The sequence below is a fragment of the Neofelis nebulosa genome, chromosome 2, assembly GCF_028018385.1.
Source record: "Neofelis nebulosa isolate mNeoNeb1 chromosome 2, mNeoNeb1.pri, whole genome shotgun sequence".
In the NCBI taxonomy this organism is placed as follows: domain Eukaryota; kingdom Metazoa; phylum Chordata; class Mammalia; order Carnivora; family Felidae; genus Neofelis; species Neofelis nebulosa.
The window spans coordinates 95,327,677-95,347,721 of NC_080783.1; the positions used below are offsets into that span (position 1 = coordinate 95,327,677).

General features: G+C 37.2%; 1 protein-coding gene across 4 annotated transcripts in view; it reads left to right on the top strand.

Moving 5' to 3' along the window:
* Positions 1 to 20,045, top strand: part of ZRANB3 (zinc finger RANBP2-type containing 3) — a 308,537-nt gene that overhangs the window by 247,663 nt on the left and 40,829 nt on the right. For 3 of the 4 annotated variants that reach the window (XM_058715457.1, XM_058715456.1, XM_058715458.1), the window contains 3 exons: positions 466 to 585; positions 3,175 to 3,354; positions 4,139 to 4,291. In XM_058715457.1, the coding sequence (XP_058571440.1) occupies positions 466 to 585; positions 3,175 to 3,354; positions 4,139 to 4,291 (453 nt within the window). Of the gene's footprint in view, positions 1 to 465; positions 586 to 1,630; positions 2,407 to 3,174; positions 3,355 to 4,138; positions 4,292 to 20,045 lie in introns of those variants that run through there. The other variant, XM_058715459.1, reaches the window with a different exon arrangement.

Below are 20,045 nucleotides of genomic sequence, written 5' to 3' on the forward strand. Positions count from 1 at the left end.
TTCTTCATGAATCCTTAATAATGGGGGTAAATCCTCTTTCTCCCTTCTCCCCTGTCTGGCTTTATTTTTATTTTAGAATTAGTGAACCTGTAACTTTGAAGTTAGCCTGATCTGTCATTTAAAGTTTGCATGTGAATTTTCATAGAATTTTACTGAAGACATTAGTTCAGTGATGATTTATGGAGCCCTGTTTTATACACGGCATTCACTTGGCATTGATGGTATGAAGATGAATTAGACACAGATCCTACCCTCAAGTAGATTAAAAGATTTAAAAATATGGAATTGTTATAAGAAGCATTAAGAAATTTGGTTAAGATTTTTCTTATATAACATTTACTAACCTTTCATCTTAACCCATTTCTGTTTTGTTATGTGAGCATAAAAATCAGGTATAAACTATATAAAATGAGATAGGTGCATCAGGGTTTGTGCTAATGTTGCCATCTCCCTTGTTGATACTAGACACGCTACATTAGGATAGATGGAAGTGTTCCGTCTTCAGAAAGAATACATCTAGTTAATCAGTTTCAAAAAGATCCTGATACTCGTGTGGCTATCCTAAGCATTCAGGCTGCTGGCCAGGTAAGAAATTTCAGGTGTTAATTTGATAATGAAATGTCATTAAGATAATAAAAAGGTCATTAACCATAATTATAGCTTTATATCAAGATAAAAGTGTAATAAATATTCTACTTTGGAGAATATTTGAGAGAGACCTCAACACTTTTGACTCAAAGCTTCCTAAATTTTCAAGGAAAGAATTGCCTAGATGAGTATAGCTAATTTGATTGTAATACTTTTCCATGACCTTTTTTTTTTCTTACTTTTAATTTGCATAGAATTTCCTTTCATTTCCTATAGCACACATCTTAGTTGGTTTTACCAGAGTTTCTGAGGCAAGGTGGCCTGAGGGAAAAGAACTCTTCTGTCTGAGAACTTTTTATGGAGTGTCCCTGGTTTGACCCTTAAGATTGGGTTTGGCTAGAAGTAAATGAGAACCCAAATTAAGAATGACTCAAATACACAAAGTTTATTCTCTTACGTAGACAGTCCAAGGTTTGCATGGTGGTTCCACAAAGTCCTTAGGTCTTAAGCTTCTCCTGTCTTTCTGCTCTACCACTCCTAGCAGGTTATCTCTTACTTAAGAGAGCTGCTGGAGTTCTTCCACATACCTGTCATCCAGGCAGCTGACTGGAGAAAGGCACGCTGCAGCCCATTCACCTGCAGTTAGCCCCATGGTTACAACTAACTTCAAGGAAAGCAGGAGAAAGTAGCCTTTGTTTTGTCTAGTCACACTAAAAATCAGGTGTTCTGTTACAAAGAAATAAAAACCAAATGGCTCTTGTGGAAGACAACACCACGCCATGTAAGGGAGATCCTTCTGGACTTTTTTTCTACTAACATCCCACAATATTTTGATGTAAATGTCTAAGCCAGGAAACGTAACATAGGGAAAAGGAGTTGAGCATATTGAGGTGTGTCCAACCTGGTAAAGAGCATATCTGGCATCTTCTCTAGACTGTGGAATCTAAACCAGGGCCAGAGACCTGCTTTTAGCAAGCTAATTGACATCTATAAAATTGTACAGAGAAACTCCATGACGATGAAGAAGTTCCAGAACTCACTAGGAGTTCTAACCAAAAGGAGGAGTGTCTCAGCATTTCCCCCATGTTGGATGAAACTTGTGGTCATCTGAGTTTTATGTCTGTTAAAATATTCTAGCCAGAGAGAGTATCCTCACAAAGATCCTTAAAAATGGAGTGCTCATAGCATGGGAGAAGAAAGGTTGGAGGAAGCCACACAGAAGGATCTGCTTGATAAAAAGACTTTTTGAAATTAAGATTGTATAGGGCACCAGTATTTTATTCAAGGCTTTATTCCTGAAGACCTGCTGTAATTCAAAATTTGTATACCTGAATCCTTGTATGTCCATAGGCATAAAGGAAAGTAGAAAGGGCTGTGTTCTTAGGGCATGTGAATCTTCCATTATAGTTTAGTAGTATCTCAGAGGGACGTGGGTCTTGCCAGCATATTTCCCCTTTATTCTTGTATGGTCATATGATGCTTAAAAGTGTCCATCCCTCTTTAAATACTCCTTCTTATTCTTCAGCATCATCTCTAACATTTTGTGGTGTTTCCTTTCCTAAATAGCAGCACAGTTTAGCTTGATGGCTATTTGGTTCGCCATGTTTTTATCACTTCTAACTTCTGTTCCAAAGTGATACATCTTTAGTGAGAACTCATGCCCCCATCTAATGAATGCTAGTTTGACATTGTTATGTGATATAAAAATATTTGAAGGTAACAAAAAATAGCAGCACAGCAGTTGCCAAAGTCATTCTCCAATGGAAGTTCCAGTGCATGTAAACAACAGTGTGGATTAGATGATTCTGTCAACGGATGGTAGGTATTTCTGTCAACCTCATAACATCCTTTACTACTGTGTGGCAACAACTTAAGCACCGTTCACATTTCACTCAGCCTTTCAACTTTAAGATCATGTATTTTTGGACACATTCTTTGAGGACATTTGTATTATTTCTCATATATTGATTATAAAACAAGACTTAATACTTATTCATGTCACACTGTTTCAGACTGAGGTAACATGCAATTGCACAAAAAATTCAGTTGTGTTACATACTGAGATACAAACCAGTAAACGAGGGTTTTGAGATGTGGGAGAAATTTCATAGGAAGAGAACATTGTGACTGGAGACATGATTTTCTTGCTTTATAGAACAACACTGAACTAAATGAATAGAGGAAGTCATTGCTGTCTGCCTAGTTGCTATGGATACCATGTGTTAGAAATTATATTCTCGTTTATAATTCATTTTATTAGATTTTCCAGTGGTAATGTGAATCCAGTCCTCATCAGAGGATAAAATGATTTTGTTTATATATATATCCATCAAACTGACTTTTGAAATTACTGAAATACCTTTTAAATGTGTTTTTTGTAGTTTACCTGGCCATTTGCAATAAGCAGTCTTCATTTGCCTTTCATGAATTAAATTTTCTTAATTTGGCTTAAAATGAAAGACTGATTTATTTTTAAGTCCTTCAGCTTTCTCTTGTTCATTTAACATGTTCAGAAAGACTTTATTATATACGGCTCTATGTTACATTCTCAGTTTATTTGCATCTCAATTTCTTTATTTTGCTTAGGGTTTGACATTTACTGCTGCAACTCATGTTGTATTTGCTGAGTTGTATTGGGACCCTGGTCATATAAAACAAGCAGAAGACCGTGCTCACCGAATTGGACAGTGCAGTTCTGTGAATATTCACTACCTTGTTGCAAATGGGACCCTAGACACCCTTATGTGGGGAATGTTGAATCGAAAGGTAAAGCTTGAATTCAGGGTTACCACTGTACTCATTATTATGCAGAGCCTACGTAAGTTAAGAGGCTGAGTTGTAGTGTTCAGGCAAAGGATATCCAGGTACACTAAGGTAGTGATAAGGACCAAGTTTAGAAAGGCTTCAATTGGTGGTACCTTACCTCTCCTCTGTGATAAGGAAGAGACATGAAGTTTTCCTACTGCCTTCCAAGGCCTTCATCTACCATTTTGGAGGCCAGAGGAGGAAGAGCTAGCAAGGAAACATAACATTTTCAAACCTCAAGTCCTTTTTGTAAGCTAAGAATAAACCGTTACTCAAGGATTGAGTTCCCAGCTAATTTTGGACAGAAGACAGCCTGTACCTGGACTCCAGGAAGGGTAGGTGGGATGGTGCTTGCTCTTTCCACTCACCTGTGTTTTTCCTCCCCAGCCTGCAGGGGTATTTACAGAAAGGATTTGACTAGTTATTAGAGGATGGTTTTCAAGCACTGACTAGATATTCAAAATGGCCAATCATATGTAGGTTCAATTTCAAAGTTTATAAATATCATAATAAAATTTTTTATAAGAAAAACTTCTGTAGTTGAACATTTTCCTCATTAAGCATAGGAATCATTGACTGTTGTAATTTTGAAATATTATGTTACTAAAATCCAATGATAGGTTGAAACCATAAGAGTTTATTCTTATGGATTACTCGTGGTTTAAATGCAAAATCACATTACCGCTTAGCAAGGATCTGCTATGAGAAAACTTTTGTAAAATTCACATGCCTTTTCCTCTTACAGACACAAGTTACAGGGAGCACACTGAATGGTCGGAAGGAACAGCTTCAGGCTGAGGAAGGTGATAAGGAAAAATGGGATTTCCTACAGTTTGCTGAAGCTTGGACTCCAAATGAAAGTTGTGAAGAGCTCAGGAATGAAATTTTGTTCACTCATGTAAGAGCATATAACAAATTCTTTTCTCTATTTTTTTTATTTTTTAATATTCTGAAACTATAACTTTGTCATATATTTCTTAAGTAGCCACAATTCATTGTTTATGCTGTTGAAAGGAGCTTCCCCATAAAAGCTGGAAAACCTCTTAGAACCACAAGACGACATTGCAAGGAAGCTGCACCAGTGGCTCGTATCTTCCAGCAGTTACATACCAGTGCTCTCTGTTTAGCCTCTTAGAAATGCATGCTCAGTAGAATCCAGCGTTCAGAAGAAAATACCGGTGGCTGTATTTATGATCCTGAGGATATGGAAAGATGTATTAATTTTGCCACAGAGTGTAACACAAACAGGTCACAGACTCAGTAGAGGTATTTGCATTACAGCGTCCAAAGTATTTAACAATTTATACAACTTAATTAGTAAAACACAAATGAGCCAACAGAAAAACAGGTGAAGAATGTGAGCATTACGAGGGCCCTTGAATAGCCAGTAAACATGGAAAGAAACTCTGCCTCACCAAGATAAGGCAAATTGTACAGGCGCGTTTTCCCTTTACAGTTAATAAGTAATCTGTGGTGTGGCTCTTTGAGATTATGTGACTGTCCTGTTCCCAGAACCTTTCATCTGGTAGTCTTAGCATTCACTATGATCTTTGTCTGAATCAGTTTTTAAATAGTGGTTTTCTTTTTTTTTTCTTTTTTTTTATTATTTTTTTAATGTTTATTTTTTGAGGGGGGGGGGGAGGGGCAGAGAGAGAGAGAGGGAGACACAGAATCTGAAGCAGGCTCCAGGCTCCGAGCTGTCAGCACAGAGCCCAATGTGGGGCTCGAACTCACAAGCTGTGAGATCATGACCCGAGCCGAAGTCAGACGCTTAACTGACTGAGCCACCCAGGTGCCCCTAAATAGTGGTTTTCCTAATTCTGTCTTTGCTTCTGTATTTATTAGCTGGCATTTTTCTGTAAAGACAAACTTTATTTTTCCTCATTTAAAAAATATCACTGTGAGCTTGGGAATTCTGTTACGATTAATGTGTTATAATCCTTTACTTTTTTTCTTTAATTTTTTTTTTAAATGTTTATTTATTTTTGAGACAGAGAGAGACAGAGCATGAATGAGGGAGGGTCAGAGAGAGAGAGGGAGACACAGAATCGGAAACAGGCTCCAGGCTCTGAGCTGTCAGCACAGAGCCCGACATGGGGCTCGAACTCACGAACCGTGAGATCATGACCTGAGCCGAAGTCGGACGCTCAACCGACTGAGCCACCCATGCGCCCCTTCATTTTTTAAACAAGTCCCTACGTTTCTTTGATTGCTTCCTTGCTTTTTGACAGTTTAAGATTGACCTTTTATTATTTTTGCCCCAGACCTGGAACTGGACATTTCTTTAAGGAGCCTTGATTCCCTTTGCTGGGAAGTGATATTTAGAAATCAGGGTGTTGTTTTTTGTTTTGTTTTGTTTTGTTTTGTTTTGTTTTGTTTTGTTTTTATTGCTCTGGGATGTCATTATTTCTAGGCTCTTTTCAGTGTATACAGCGATTTACATGCACATACATACATTTTGTCAGAGATAGGTTAATATGTACGTATGTATGTATGTATATGTGCATATTTAGTTCATAAGTTCACTCTGAGACTCCAGTTCAAATTCAGCACCACCGGGTTCTTTTTCTCCTCCCATCTGTGCAGACAAAAGCATTTATGTTTTTCCCTTATCCAGCAGGAAGAACTCTGTTTCTTGATATCATCAGTGTATGTGCTCTGTGGCTCTGTCCTTCCGTACATGCAACACACTTTTAAAATAACTACTACACTAATACCATACTTTACACCTATTAGATTGGCAACAATGGAAATACTTAACATACCAAAAATGTCAGGAACATTTTATATACCAAACGCTTCATATACTGCTGGGTAGGAGTACAAATTGTTGTAACCCCTTGGGAGAGCATTTAGGTAATATCTGGTAAAGTTGGACATGCCCTTAAACCAAACCATTCCATTTCTAGGAATGTCTTCTCACCCGTGGGTAGAAGGATACATGTAGAAGAATGTTTATTGAATCAGTTTTTGGATTGTTAAAGATTAGAAATAACCAAAATGCCCTGATGGGTATTTAGAAATTAACGTGAATGAATTACATTTATGTCTTAGCGTGACCAGATTTTGAAAACATGTTATTTTTAAACTGCATAGCCCATACACACAAATAATATTGTGTATTTATGAATACATATGTATACATAATGAAATATACAAACAGACATTGGAATAACCCATATTAAACTTGTAATATTGATTTTATCTGGAAGGAGGAGAATGAGTCTGGGAAAGAGTAAAAAACGTAATAGCAACTTCAACAGAAATATTTAATTTTAAAGAATAGGAATTTGGAGACCTGGGTGGCTCAGTCAGTTCAGCGTCCACCTCTTGGTTTCAGCTCAGGTCATGATCTCATGGTTCCTGGGTTCAAGCCTTGCTTGGGATTCTCTCTCTCTCCCTCTCTCTCTCTGCCCTTCCTCTGCTCACGTGCACTTTCTCTCTCTCTCTCAAAATAAAAAAAACTTAAAAAAAAAAAAAGAATAGGAATTAAACAGTACAGTATTACTATTTGTAAATTTTGAATGGCGGGTACGTTTCTGTATAATAATAAATACTATCAGAGAACATTAGAGAAGCTTATAATCGTTCGAACTGTCTGCTTCTTCCTAGCCCCTTTGGTGCCATGTGGTGTGAAATTTGGGAGCTTAACATTTTTTATTTGAGTACAGTTGACACACAATGTTACATTAGTTTCAGGTGTGCAAAATAGTGTTTTGAAAGAAATTTTAATTTTTGAAAGATATTATAGGAATAAAATTAAAGTCTGTAAAGTTTAGTTCCATAGGAAGAAACAATGTTTTTTATGTGGAATCTTATTAAATTTTGTATGCATTTTATTTATAGGGCTGGTACATTTTTTTTTTTTTTTAGGATACTAGAATGCCATTCTATCAAATATAGCTTAAAAAAATCAAAGGATCACTTCTAAGACATTTTTATTTTGTTTAAAAAACTACTTTCCTTTTGGTAGTGTTTATATATTTGGGTTTATAAAAAATCAATAAATACTAAAAATCCTAGGTATTTTAAAAATATGTAAGTAAAATTATGATTTGTAGCTGTTTGCTCTCTAAGATTTCCTAACTATTGAATTATGTTTAAGTGTTCATTTTTAAGATAAGAATTAAGAATTTAAAATGCATTTTCCCATGTATATACATGTTTATTGTTTTTAACTGTATCTGAAGAAAAATATATATCTATGTATTAAGTTTTTAAAAAATCACCCAGTCACCTTTACCAAAGCTTACTCCCCTGAGCCAGGTGTTTTTCTTTTACAGTTTAGTGTTACCTCACACAGATTTTTCAGTGTATGTCATTTTTTTTAATAGCATATATTTATTTTTTTATTTTTTACTGAGGTAAAAATGGTATATAACATTTTAGTTTCAGGTGTACAGCATCATAATTCAATTTTTGTAAACTCTTAGCCTCCTTCATCCATTTCAGTGAATGGATTCTCTGCCTGATAACCACCCTTCTCCACCTGATAACCACCAATGTGTTCTCTGTATTTACGAGTTTGGCTTAGTTTGGTTGGTTTGGTCTTTTTAGACTCCATACATAAGTGAAATCATATGGTATATGTCTTTCTCTGTCTGAATTATTTCACCTAGCATAATACCCACAAGGTCCATTCATGTTGAAAACGGGAAGAGTTCCTTTCTTATAGCTGAGTAGTATACACACACACGCACACACACACACACACGCACACACACACACACACACACACACACCACATTTTCTTTATACATTCATTCATTAGGTTGCTTCCATATCTTGGCTATTGTAAATAATGCTGCAATGAATTAAGAGGTGCATATATCTTCTCAAATTACTGTTTTTGTTTCTTTGGATAAATGCCCAGAGATGGAATATTTGGATCATGTGGTAGTTCTATTTTTAATTTTTTGAGGACCCTCCATACTGTCTTCCATAGTGGCTCCACCAATTTACATTCCCACACATTGTTCCCTTTTTTTCCACATCCTTACCAACACTTACTGTTTCTTATGCTTTTGATAATAGCCTTTCTTTTCCTTTTTTATTATATGAAATTTATTGTCAAATTGGTTTCCATACAACACCCAGTGCTCATCCCAAAAGATGCCCTCTTCAATGCCCATCACCTACCCTCCTCTCCCTCCCACCCCCCATCAACCCTCAGTTTGTTCTCAGTTTTTAAGAGTCTCTTAGATTTATTCTCAGTTTTTAAGAGTCTCTTAGATTTGGCTCTCTCCCACTCTAACCTCTTTTTTTTCTTTTATCTCCTTCCCCTCCCCCATGGGTTTCTGTTAAGTTTCTCAGGATCCACATAAGAGTGAAACCATATGGTATCTGTCTTTCTCTGTATGGCTTATTTCACTTAGCATCACACTCTCCAGTTCCATCCACGTTGCTACAAAGGGCCATATTTCATTCTTTCTCACTGCCATGTAGTACTCCATTGTGTACATAAACCACAGTTTCTTTATCCATTCATCAGTTGATGAACATTGAGGCTCTTTCCACAATTTGGCTATTGTTGAGAGTGCTACTATAAACATTGGGGTACAAGTGCCCCTATGCATCAGTTACTTCTGTATCCCTTGGGTAAATTCCTAGCAGTGCTACTGCTAGGTCATAGGGTAGGTCTATTTTTAATTTTTTGAGGAACCTCCACACTGTTTTCCAGAGTGGCTGCACCAGTTTGCATTCCCACCAACAGTGCAAGAGGGTTCCTGTTTCTCCACATCCTCTCCAGCATCTATAGTCTACCAATTTGTTCATTTTGGCTACTCTGGCGTGAGGTGGTATCTGAGTGTGGTTTTGATTAGTATTTCTCTGATGAGCGACGTTGAGCATCTTTTCATGTGCCTGTTGGCCATCTGGATGTCTTCTTTAGAGATGTGTCTATTCATGTTTTCTGCCCATTTCTTCACTGGATTATTTGTTTTTCGGGTGTGGAGTTTGGTGAGCTCCTTACAGATTTTGGATACTAGCCCTTTGTCCGATATGTCATTTGCAAATATCTTTTCCCATTCCGTTGGTTGCCTTTTAGTTTTGTTGATTGTTTCCTTTGCAGTGCAGAAGCTTTTTATCTTCATGAGGTCCTAATAGTTCATTTTTGCTTTTAATTCCCTTGTCTTTGGGGATGTGTCAAGTAAGAAATTGCTGTGGGTGAGGTCAGAGAGGTCTTTTCCTGCTTTCTCCTCTAGGGTTTTGATGGTTTCCTGTCTCACATTCAAGTCCTTTATCCATTTTGAGTTAATTTTTGTGAATGGTGTGAGAAAGTGGTCTAGTTTCAATCTTCTGCATGTTGCTGTCCAGTTCTGCCAGCACCATTTGTTAAAGAGACTGTCTTTTTTCCATTGGATATTCTTTCCTGCTTTGTCAAAGATTAGTTGGCCATACTTTTGTGGGTCTAGTTCTGGGGTTTCTATTCTATTCCATTGGTCTCTGTGTCTGTCTTTGTGCCAATACCATGCTGTCTTGATGATGACAGCTTTGTAGTAGAGGCTAAAGTCTGGGATTGTGATGCCTCCTGCTTTGGTCTTCTTCTTCAAAATTACTTTGGCTATTCGGGGCCTTTTGTGGTTCCATATGAATTTTGGGATTGCTTGTTCTAGCTTCGAGAAGAATGCTGGTGCAGTTTTGATTGGGATTGCATTGAATGTGTAGATTGATTTGGGTAGTATTGACATTTTAACAATATTTATTCTCCCAACCCATGAGCATGGAATGTTTTTCCATTTCTTTATATCTTCTTCAATTTCCTTCATAAGCTTCCGATAGTTTACAGCATACAGATCTTTTACATCTTTGGTTAGATTTATTCTTAGGTATTTTATGCTTCTTGGTGCAATTGTGAATGGGATCAGTTTCTTTATTTGTCTTTCTGTTGCTTCATTATTAGTGTATAAGAATGCAACTGATTTCTGTACATTGATTTTGTATCCTGCGACTTTGCTGAATTCATGTATCAGTTGTAACAGACTTTTGGTGAAGACTATCGGATTTTCCATGTATAATGTCATCTGCAAAAAGTGAAAACTTGACTTCATCTTTGCCAATTTTGATGCCTTTGATTTCCTTTTGTTGTCTGATTGCCGATGGTAGCACTTCCAACACTGTGTTAAACAACAGCCATGAGAGTGGACATCCCTGTCGTGTTCCTGATCTCAGGGGGAAAGCTCTCAGTTTTTCCCCATTGAGGATGATATTCGCTGTGGGCTTTTCATAAATGGCTTTTATGATGTTTAAGTATGTTCCTTCTACCCCAACTTTCTCGAGGGTTTTTATTAAGAAATGGTGCTGAATTTTGTCAAAGGCCTTTTCTGCCTCAATTGACAGGATCATATGGTTCTTATCTTTTTTTTTATTAATGTGATGTATCACATTGATTGATTTGCAAATGTTGAACCAGCCCTGCAGCCCAGGAATGAATCCCACTTGATCATGGTGAATCATTCTTTTTATATGCTGTTGAATTTGATTTGCTAGTATCTTATTGAGAATTTTTGCATCCATATTCATCAGGGATATTGGTGTGTAGTTCTCTTTTTTACTGGGTCTCTGTCTGGTTTAGGAATCAAAGTAATACTGGCTTCATAGAATGAGTCTGGAAGTTTTCCTTCCCTTTCTATTTTTTGGAATAGCTTGAGAAGGATAGGTATTATCTCTGCTTTAAATGTCTGGTAGAATTCCCCAGGGAAGCCATCTGGTCCTGGATTCTTATTTGTTGGAGATTTTTGATAACTGATTCAATTTCTTTGCTGGTTATGGGTCTGTTCAAGCTTTCTATTTCCTCCTGTTTGAGTTTTGGAAGTGTGTGGGTGTTTAGGAATTTGTCCATTTCTTCCAGGTTGTCCAGTTTGTTGGCATATAATTTTCATAGTATTCCCTGATAATTGCTTGTATTTCTGAGGGATTGGTTCTAATAATTCCATTTTCATTCATGATTTTATCTATTTGGGTCCTCTCCCTTTTCTTTTTGAGAAGCCTGGCTAGAGGTTTATCAATTTTGTTTATCTTTTCAAAAAACCAACTCTTGGTTTCATGGATCTGCTCTACAGTTTTTTTAGACTCTATATTGTTTTTTTCTGCTCTGATGTTTATTATTTCTCTTCTTCTGCTGGGTTTGGCATGTCTTTGCTGCTCTGCTTCTATTTTCTTTAGGTGTGCTGTTAGATTCTGTATTTGGGATTTTCTTGTTTCTTGAGATAGGCCTGGATTGCAATGTATTTTCCTCTCAGGACTGCCTTTGCGGCATCCCAAAGCATTTGGAATATTGTATTTTCATTTTCGTTTGTTTCCATATATTTTTTAATGTCTTCTCTAATTGCCTGCTTGACCCATTCATTCTTTAGTAGGGTGTTTTTAACCTCCATGCTTTTGGAGGTTTTCCAGACTTTTTCCTGTGGTTGATTTCAAGCTTCATAGCATTGTGGTCCGAAAGTATGCATGGTATGATCTCAATTCTTGTATAGTTATGAAGGACTGTTTTGTGACCAAGTATGTGATCTATCTTGGAGAATGTTCCATGTGCACTCGAGAAGAAAGTATATTCTGTTGCTTTGGGATGCAGAGTTCTAAATATATCTGTCAAGTCCATCTGATCCAATGTATCATTCAGGGCCCTTGTTCTTTACTGACCGTTTGTCTAGATGATCTATCCATTGTTGTGAGTGGGGTATTAACATCCCCTACAATTACCACATCCTTATCAATAAGGTTGCTTAGGTTTATGAGTAATTGTTTTATATATTTGGTGCATAGACATTTATAATTGTTAGTTCTTCTTGATGGATAGACCCTGTAATTATTATATAATGCCCTTCTTCATCTCTTGTTACAGCCTTTAATTTAAAGTCTAGTTTGTCTGATATAAGTATGGCTACTCCAGCTTTCTTTTGACTTCCAGTAGCATGATAAATAGTTCTCCATCCCCTCACTTTCAATCTGAAGGTGTCCTCAGGTCTAAAATGAGTCTCTTGTAGACAGCAAATAGATGGGTCTTGGTTTTTTATCCATTCTGATACCCTATGTCTTTTGGTTGGCACATGTAGTCCATTTACATTCAGTGTTATTATAGAACGATATGGGTTTAGAGTCATTATGATGTCTGTAGGTTTCATGCTTATAGCAATGTCTCTGATACTTTGTCTTATAGTATCCCCCTTAGGATCTCTTGTAGGGCTGGTTTAGTGGTGACAAATTCCTTCAGTTTTTGTTTGGGAAGACCTTTATCTCTCCTTCTATTCTAAATGACAGACTTGCTGGATAAAGGATTCTCGGCTGCATATTTTTTCTGTTTATCACATTGAAGATTTCCTGCCATTCCTTTCTGGCCTGCCAAATTTCAGTAGAGAGATTGATCACAAGTCTTATAGGTCTCCCTTTATATGTTAGAGTACGTTTATCCCTAGCTGCTTTCAGAATTTTCTCTTTATCCTTGTATTTTGCCAGTTTCACTATGATATGTTGTGCAGAAGATCGATTCAAGTTACGTCTGAAGGGAGTTCTCTGCGCCTCTTGGATTTCAATGCCTTTTTCCTTCCCCAGATCAGGGAAGTTCTCAGCTACTATTGCTTCAAGTACACCTTCAGCACCTTTCCCTCTCTCTTCCTCCTCTGGAATACCAATTATGCGTAGATTATTTCTCTTTAGTGCATCACTTAGTTCTCTAATTTTCCCCTCATACTCCTGGATTTTTTTATCTTTTTCTCAGCTTCTTCTTTTTCCATAATTTTATCTTCTAGTTCACCTATTCTCTCCTCTGCCTCTTCATTCCGAGCTGTGGTCATCTCCATTTTATTTTGCAGCTCATTCAATAGCATTTTTTAGCTCCTCCTGGCTGTTCCTTAGTCTCTTGATCTCTGTAGCAATAGATTCTCTGCTGTCCTTTATATGTTTTCAAGCCCAGCGATTAATTTTATGATTATTATTTAAATTCCCTCTCTGTTATATTGTTTAAATCGTTTTTGATCAGTTCGTTAGCTGTTGTTATTTCCTGGAGGTTATTTTGAGGGGAATTCTTCTGTTTCGTTTTGTCATTTTGGATAGTCCCTGCAGTGGTGCAGAACTGCAGGGTACTTCCCCTGTGCTGTCTTGGATAGCTTGGGTTGGTGGGCGGGGCCGCAGTGAGACCTGATGTCTGCCCCCAGCCCACTGCTGGGGCCACAGTCAGACTGGTGTGTGCCTTCTCTTCCCCTCTCCTAGGGGCAGGATTCACTGTGGGGTGGCGTGGCCCATCTGGGCTACTTGCACATTGCCATGCTTGTGGTGCTGGGGATCTGGCATATTAGCTGGGGTGAATAGGCAAGGTGCACAAGGGCGGGAGGGGCAGGCTCAGCTCACTTTTCCTTCAGAGGTCTGCTTCGGGAGGGGCCCTGCAGCACCAGGAGGGAGTCAGACCCGCTGGAGGGATGGATCCACAGAAGCACAGCGTTGGGTGTTTGCATGGTGCAAGCAAGTTCCCTGACAGGAACTGGTTCCCTTTGGGATTTTGGCTGGGGGATGGGCGAGGGAGATGGCGCTGGTGAGCGCCTTTGTTCCCTGCCAACCTGCGCTCTGTCTCAGGGACTCAACAACTCTCCCTCCCGTTGTCCTCCAGCCCTCCGGCTCTCTGAGCAGAGCTGTTAACTTATAACCTTCCAGATGTTAAGTCCCGCTCGCTGTCTGAACACACTCCACCCGGCCCCTCCGCTTTTGCAAGCCAGACTCGGGGGCTCTGCTTTGCTGGCGGGCTGCCCCTCCACCCCGGCTCCCTCCTGCCAGTCCGTGTAGCACACACTGCCTCTCTGCCCTTCCTACCCTCTTCCGTGGACCTCTCTTCTACGCCTGGCTCCAGAGAATTTGTTCTGCTAGTCTTCTGGTGATTTTCTGGGTTATTTAGGCAGGTGTGGGTGGAATCTAAGTGATCCGCAGGACGCGGTGAGCTCAGCGTCTTCCTATGCCACCATCTTCCCAGAATGATTATAGCCTTTCTAACTAGTGTGAGGTGATACCTCATTGTGATTTTGATTTGTATTTCTCTGATAATTATTGGTATTGAACATCTTGTTATGTGCCTCTTGTCTGTCTGTATGTCTTCTTTGGAAAAATGCTTCTAAATTTTCTGCCCATTTTTTAATTGTATTGTTTGTTTTTCTGCTATTAATGTTTGAGTTCTTTATATATTTTGGATATTAACCCCTTCTCAGGTATATGGTTTACAAATATAGTCTCCTATTCCATAGGTTGCCTTTTCATTTTGTTGACAATTTGCTTCACTGTGCATAAGCTTTTCAGTTTGACATAGCCTCACTTACTTATTTTTGCTTTTGTTACCTTTGCTTTGGAGTCAGATCTAAAAATTTAACTCCAAGACTAGTGTCAAAGAGCTTACTCCTTATATTTTCTTTAGTTTTATGGTTTCAGTTCTTACATCCAAGTCTTAATCAATTTTGAGTTAATTTTAATGTATGGCTTAAGATAGTAGTCCACTTGCATTCTTTTACATTTGGTTGTGCAGTTTTCCTAACACCATTTATTGGGGATACTGTACTCTCCCCATAGTACCTTCTTAGCTTCATTGTCAAATCAGTTGGCCATAGATTTGTGGATTTATTTCTGTGCTCTGTTCTATTCTATTGATCTATGTGTCTTCTTTTATGCCAATACCATACTGTCTTGATTACAGTAGTTTCACAGTATAGTTTGAAATCAAGGTGCCTGATACCTCCAACTTAGTTCTTCTGTCTCAAGATTGCTTTAGCTATTTAAAGTCTTTTGTGATTCTATACAAATTTTAGGATTATTTGTTCTAGTTCTGTGAAAAATCCCATTGGGATCTGATACAGATGCATTAGACCTCTAAATTGTTTTTCATAGTATGGACTTTTTAACAATATTAATCTTTCAACCCATGAACACAGAATATCTTTTAATTTATTTGTGTCTTCTTAGTTTCTTTCTTATAGTTTTCAGTGTGTAGGTCTTTCCTCTCCATGGATAAATTCATTCTTTAGTATTTTATTCTATTTTATTGTAATTGTAATGGGATTTTTTTCTTATTTTTTCTTTCTGATAGTTCATTAGTAATGGAAAGAATTGCAATAAGTTTATGTATATTAGTTTTGTATTCTTCTACTTTACTGAATTCATTTATTAGTTTTAACCCTTTTTGATAGAGTCTAGGGTTTTTTGTGTATAGTATGTCATCTACAAATAGTGAGGGTTTTATTTCTTCCTTTGTCGTTTAGATGACTTCTTTTTCTTGTCTGATAGCTGCAGCTAGGCATTATAATACTATGTTAAATAAAAGTGAAAGTCAGCATTCTTGTCTTGTTCCTATTCTGAAGAAGAACTTTCAGCTCTTCCCCATTGAGTATGATGTTAGCTGTGGGTTTGTCATACATGGCCTTGATGATGTTGAGGAACTTTCCCTCCTTATCTTCTTTGTTGAGAGATTTTATCATAAATGAATATTGGATAGCGTCAAATGCTTTTTTCTACATCTTTTGAGATTATCTTTATCATTTCTTTTTCTTAACGTAGTGTAACACATTGATTGATTTGTACATGTTGAATCATTCCTGCTTCCCTGGAATAAATCCCACTTGATCATCGTGTATGATCCTTCTAATGTATTGTTGAATTCTGTTTGCTAATATTTTAATGAGGATTTTGCATCTGTGTTTCTCAGGGATATTGGTGTGTAATTTTCTTGTTCTGTGGTGTACTTGTCTGATTTTAGTATCAAGGTGATACAGGCCTCATAAAATCAGTTTGGGAGCATTTCTTTCTCTTCTGTTTTTTTAAAGATTTTGTGAAGTGTGTTATTAAATCTTCTTGAATGTTTGGTATAATTAACTAGTGAAGCCATCTCTTGTAGACTTTTGTGTGTTGGAAATTTTGTGATTTCTGATTCAATCTCCTCATTATTAGTAATTGATGTTTTCAGATTTTCTATTTCTTCATAATTCAGTCTTGCAAAATTGTATATTTCTAGGAATTTATCCACTTTTTTTAGGTTGTACAATATGTTGGCCTGTAATTGTTCGTACGAGTCTCTTATGATCATTTGTCTTTCTCTGGTAATAATTGTAACTTCTCCTCTTTCATTTCTGATTTTATTTGAATCCTCTCTCTTTTTTTCTTGAGTCTAGCTAGAAGTTTGTCCATTTTGTATACCTTTTTAAGAAAGCCGCTCTTTGTTTCACTGATCTTTTCTATTGGTTTTTTTAAAATCTGTATTTCATTTATTATTTCATTCTGATCTGTTATTTCCTTCCTTCTGATATTATTGTCTTCTTTCTTTTGGGCTTTGATTGTTTTTCTTTTTCTAGTTCCTTTAAGTGCTTCTTTAGATTGTTTGAGATTTTTCTTGTTTCCTGAGGTAGGCCTCTATTGCTATACTCTTCCCTCTTAGCACCTCCTATGCTTCATTCAATAGATTTTGTTGTATATATAGATGTATTGACATATAGATATATCGTATTTCTGTTTTAATTTGTCTTATGTGTTTGCTTTTTTTTTTCTTTTTACTCTTTGATTTCTTCATTGGCCTTTGGTTGTTTAGTAGCATGTGTTTAATCTCCACCCATTTGTGATTTTTTCAAGTTTTCTTTTTGTAATTGATGGCTAGTTTCATACCATTTTGGTTGGAAAAGATATTTGGTATAATTTCAGTCTTCTTAAATTTATTGAGACTTGTTTTGTGTCCTAACATGTGATCTTTCTCAGAGAATGTTCCATGTCTATTTGAGAAGAATGTATTTTGCTGCTTTTGGATGAAATGTTCTGTATACATCTTTAAAGACCAGCTGATCTAGTGTGTCACTGAAGACCAATGTTCCCTTATTGATTTCCTGTCTGGATGATCTATCCATTGGTATAAGTGTGGTATAAAGTCTCCTACTATTATTGTATTGCTGTCAGTTTCTTCCTTTTGGTTTGTTAATATCAGCTTTATATATATTGGTCCTCCTCTGTTGGATGCATAAATACCCAGAAATGTTAATATCTTCTTGTAGAATTGACTAATTTATCATTGTGTAATGCCTTCTTTTCCTTTTATTATAGTCTTTGTTTTTAAAGCCTATTTTACAGGGCACCTGGGTGGCTCAATTGATCAAGCACCTGACTCTTGATTTCAGCTCAGGTCATAATTTCACAGTTTGTGAGATTGAGCCCCATGTCAGGCTCTATGCTGACAGCACGGAGCCTGCTTGGGATTCTCTCTCTTTGCCACTCCCCCACTTGCGTGCTCTCTCTGTATCTGTCTTTCTGTCTCAAAATGAATAAGTAAACTTTTAAAAACTAAGTCTATTTTGTCTGATATGAGGGTAGCTAAACCAGCATTCTTTTAGTTTCCGTGTTTGTGGAATATATTTTTCTATTCTTTTACTTCCAGTCGTGCGTGTCCCTAGATCTTTAATGAGTCTCCTGTAGACAACATATAGATGCGTCTTGGTTTTTCATCCATTCAGCCACTCTATATCGTGTGTGTGTGTGTGTGTGTGTGTGTGTGTGTGTGTGTGTGTGTGTCTTTTGGAGAATTTAGTCCATTTATTTATAGTAATTATTGACATGTATGTACTTCTTTCCATTCTGTTAATTCTTTTCTGACTTGTATCATAGTTCCTCTCTTCCTTTGTTCTCTTGCTTTTTCCTGGTGGTTTAATAACTTTCGTTAATTTATGTTTAGGTTCCTTTCTCATTATCTTTGGTGTATCTACTATAGGTTTTTGCTTTGTGGTTAGCATGTAGTTTATATACAACAGCTGATATATATATATGTATATATATATATGTGTGTATATATATATATATACATATATATGTGTGTATATAATTTAAGTTGGTAGCAATTTAAACTTGAATGCATTCTAAAAATTATGCATTCTTGGTGTCCTCTCCACATCACCCTCACCCAGTGTTTTATGTTTTTGATGTCATGTTTACATCTTTTTCTTTTGTGTATCCTCTAATTATCATAGTTACAGTTGATTTTACTATTGTTGTCTTTTAACCTTCATACTAGCTTTATAAGGGGTTAATTCACCAGCTTTACTATATATTTGCCTTACTGTTGAGATTTCTAGTTCATTTTTTTTTTTGTTACTAATTCATGCCTTTTCTTTTCAGCTTAAAGAAGTCCCATTAACATTTCTTGTAACTCATTTAGTGGTGATGAACCCCTTTAGCTATTCTGAAAAACTCTTTCTTTCTCCTTCATATCTAAATAATAGCCTTGTTGGGTAGAGTATTTTTGGTCGGAAGTTTTTTCCTTTCTGCACTTTGAATATGTTGTGCCACTCCCTTCTGGCCTGCAAAGCTTCAGCTGAAAAATCAGCTGATAGTCTGATGGGGGTTCCCTTGTATGTAACAAGTGATCTCTTGCTGCTTTTTAAGATTCTCTCCTCATCTTTAACTTTTGACATTTTAATTATAATGTGTCTTGGAGTGTGTCTCTTTGGGTTCACCTTACTTAGAACTCTCTGTACCTTGATGTCTGTCCCCTCTCTTACATTAGGGAAGTTTCCAGCTATTATTTCTTCAAAAAAGTTTTCTCCCCCTTTCTTTCTTCTTGACTCCTGTAATAAAAACATTATTCCCCTGGTGTTGTACCATGAATCCCTTAGGCTATCTTCACTTTTTTAAAATACTTTTTTATTTTTGCTCCTTTCTTTGGTTGAGCTCCACTTCCTTGGTTTAGGTTGCTGTTCTGTTCTTCTGCATCATGTAGTCAGCTATTGAACCCCTTCTTGTATTTTCAGTTCAGTTACTGTATTCTTCTTTCTGTGACTTCTGTTTGATCCTTTCTTGTATTTTCTCTCTCTTTGTTAAAAATCTCATTTTGCTCATCCAATCTTCTCCTGAGTTTGGTGAGCATCTTTATGACCATCAGTTTGAACTCTTTATCTGATAAGTCACTACTATTTGTTTCATTAAGATTTTTTTCTGGAGCTTTATCTTGTTCTTTGATTTAGCACATATTCCTCCATTTCCTCATTTTGATTTTATTTCTTTGTTTCTGTGTATATTAGGTATAACAGCCTCCTCTCCCAGTCTTGAAGGAGTGGCCTTGTATAGACTGATGAACCTTATTGTTCAGTCTTACACTAAATTTTGCTTTTCTCTTGCACCTTTGTGATTGTCTAAGCAGCCTGAGTTATTCTTGATGGATCCCACTTGAGGATGTTGAGGGTTTGCCAAGTCCTGTCAGTGTGTGAAAGGGAGAGAACTCAGTCAGCACCTAATTTCAAGCTGAGTGGAAGCCAGGCCCTCAGGCAGCTGCTTCTAAAGTATACAAATATATATGGTCTTTTGGGACTGCACTAATAACCCCTGCTGGCCTCCTAGCCAGGTGATTTGGAGGTGTGCCCTGGTGCCAGTTACCTCCTAGGGCTCCAGACAAGTGGATAAGCTCCTTGCTGGGAGATGCCAGCAAGTTGTAGTGAGGCCAAGGGAGAGTAAAGCTAGTGTCCCCTACCCTACATTCCCTGAGAGTTCCTTGGTTGCCTCTGGTTGTATGGTAAACCTGTAGTCTGTCCCACAGGACACATAACAAGGCCTTTTTTGTAGGAAGACTAGGATTTGTTTCAATGTGCTTTTTGTGCTGTGCCCTGGTGTTTATCACCTGCCAGGAACTCTTTCTGATGTTTTAGTCTCATGGGGCC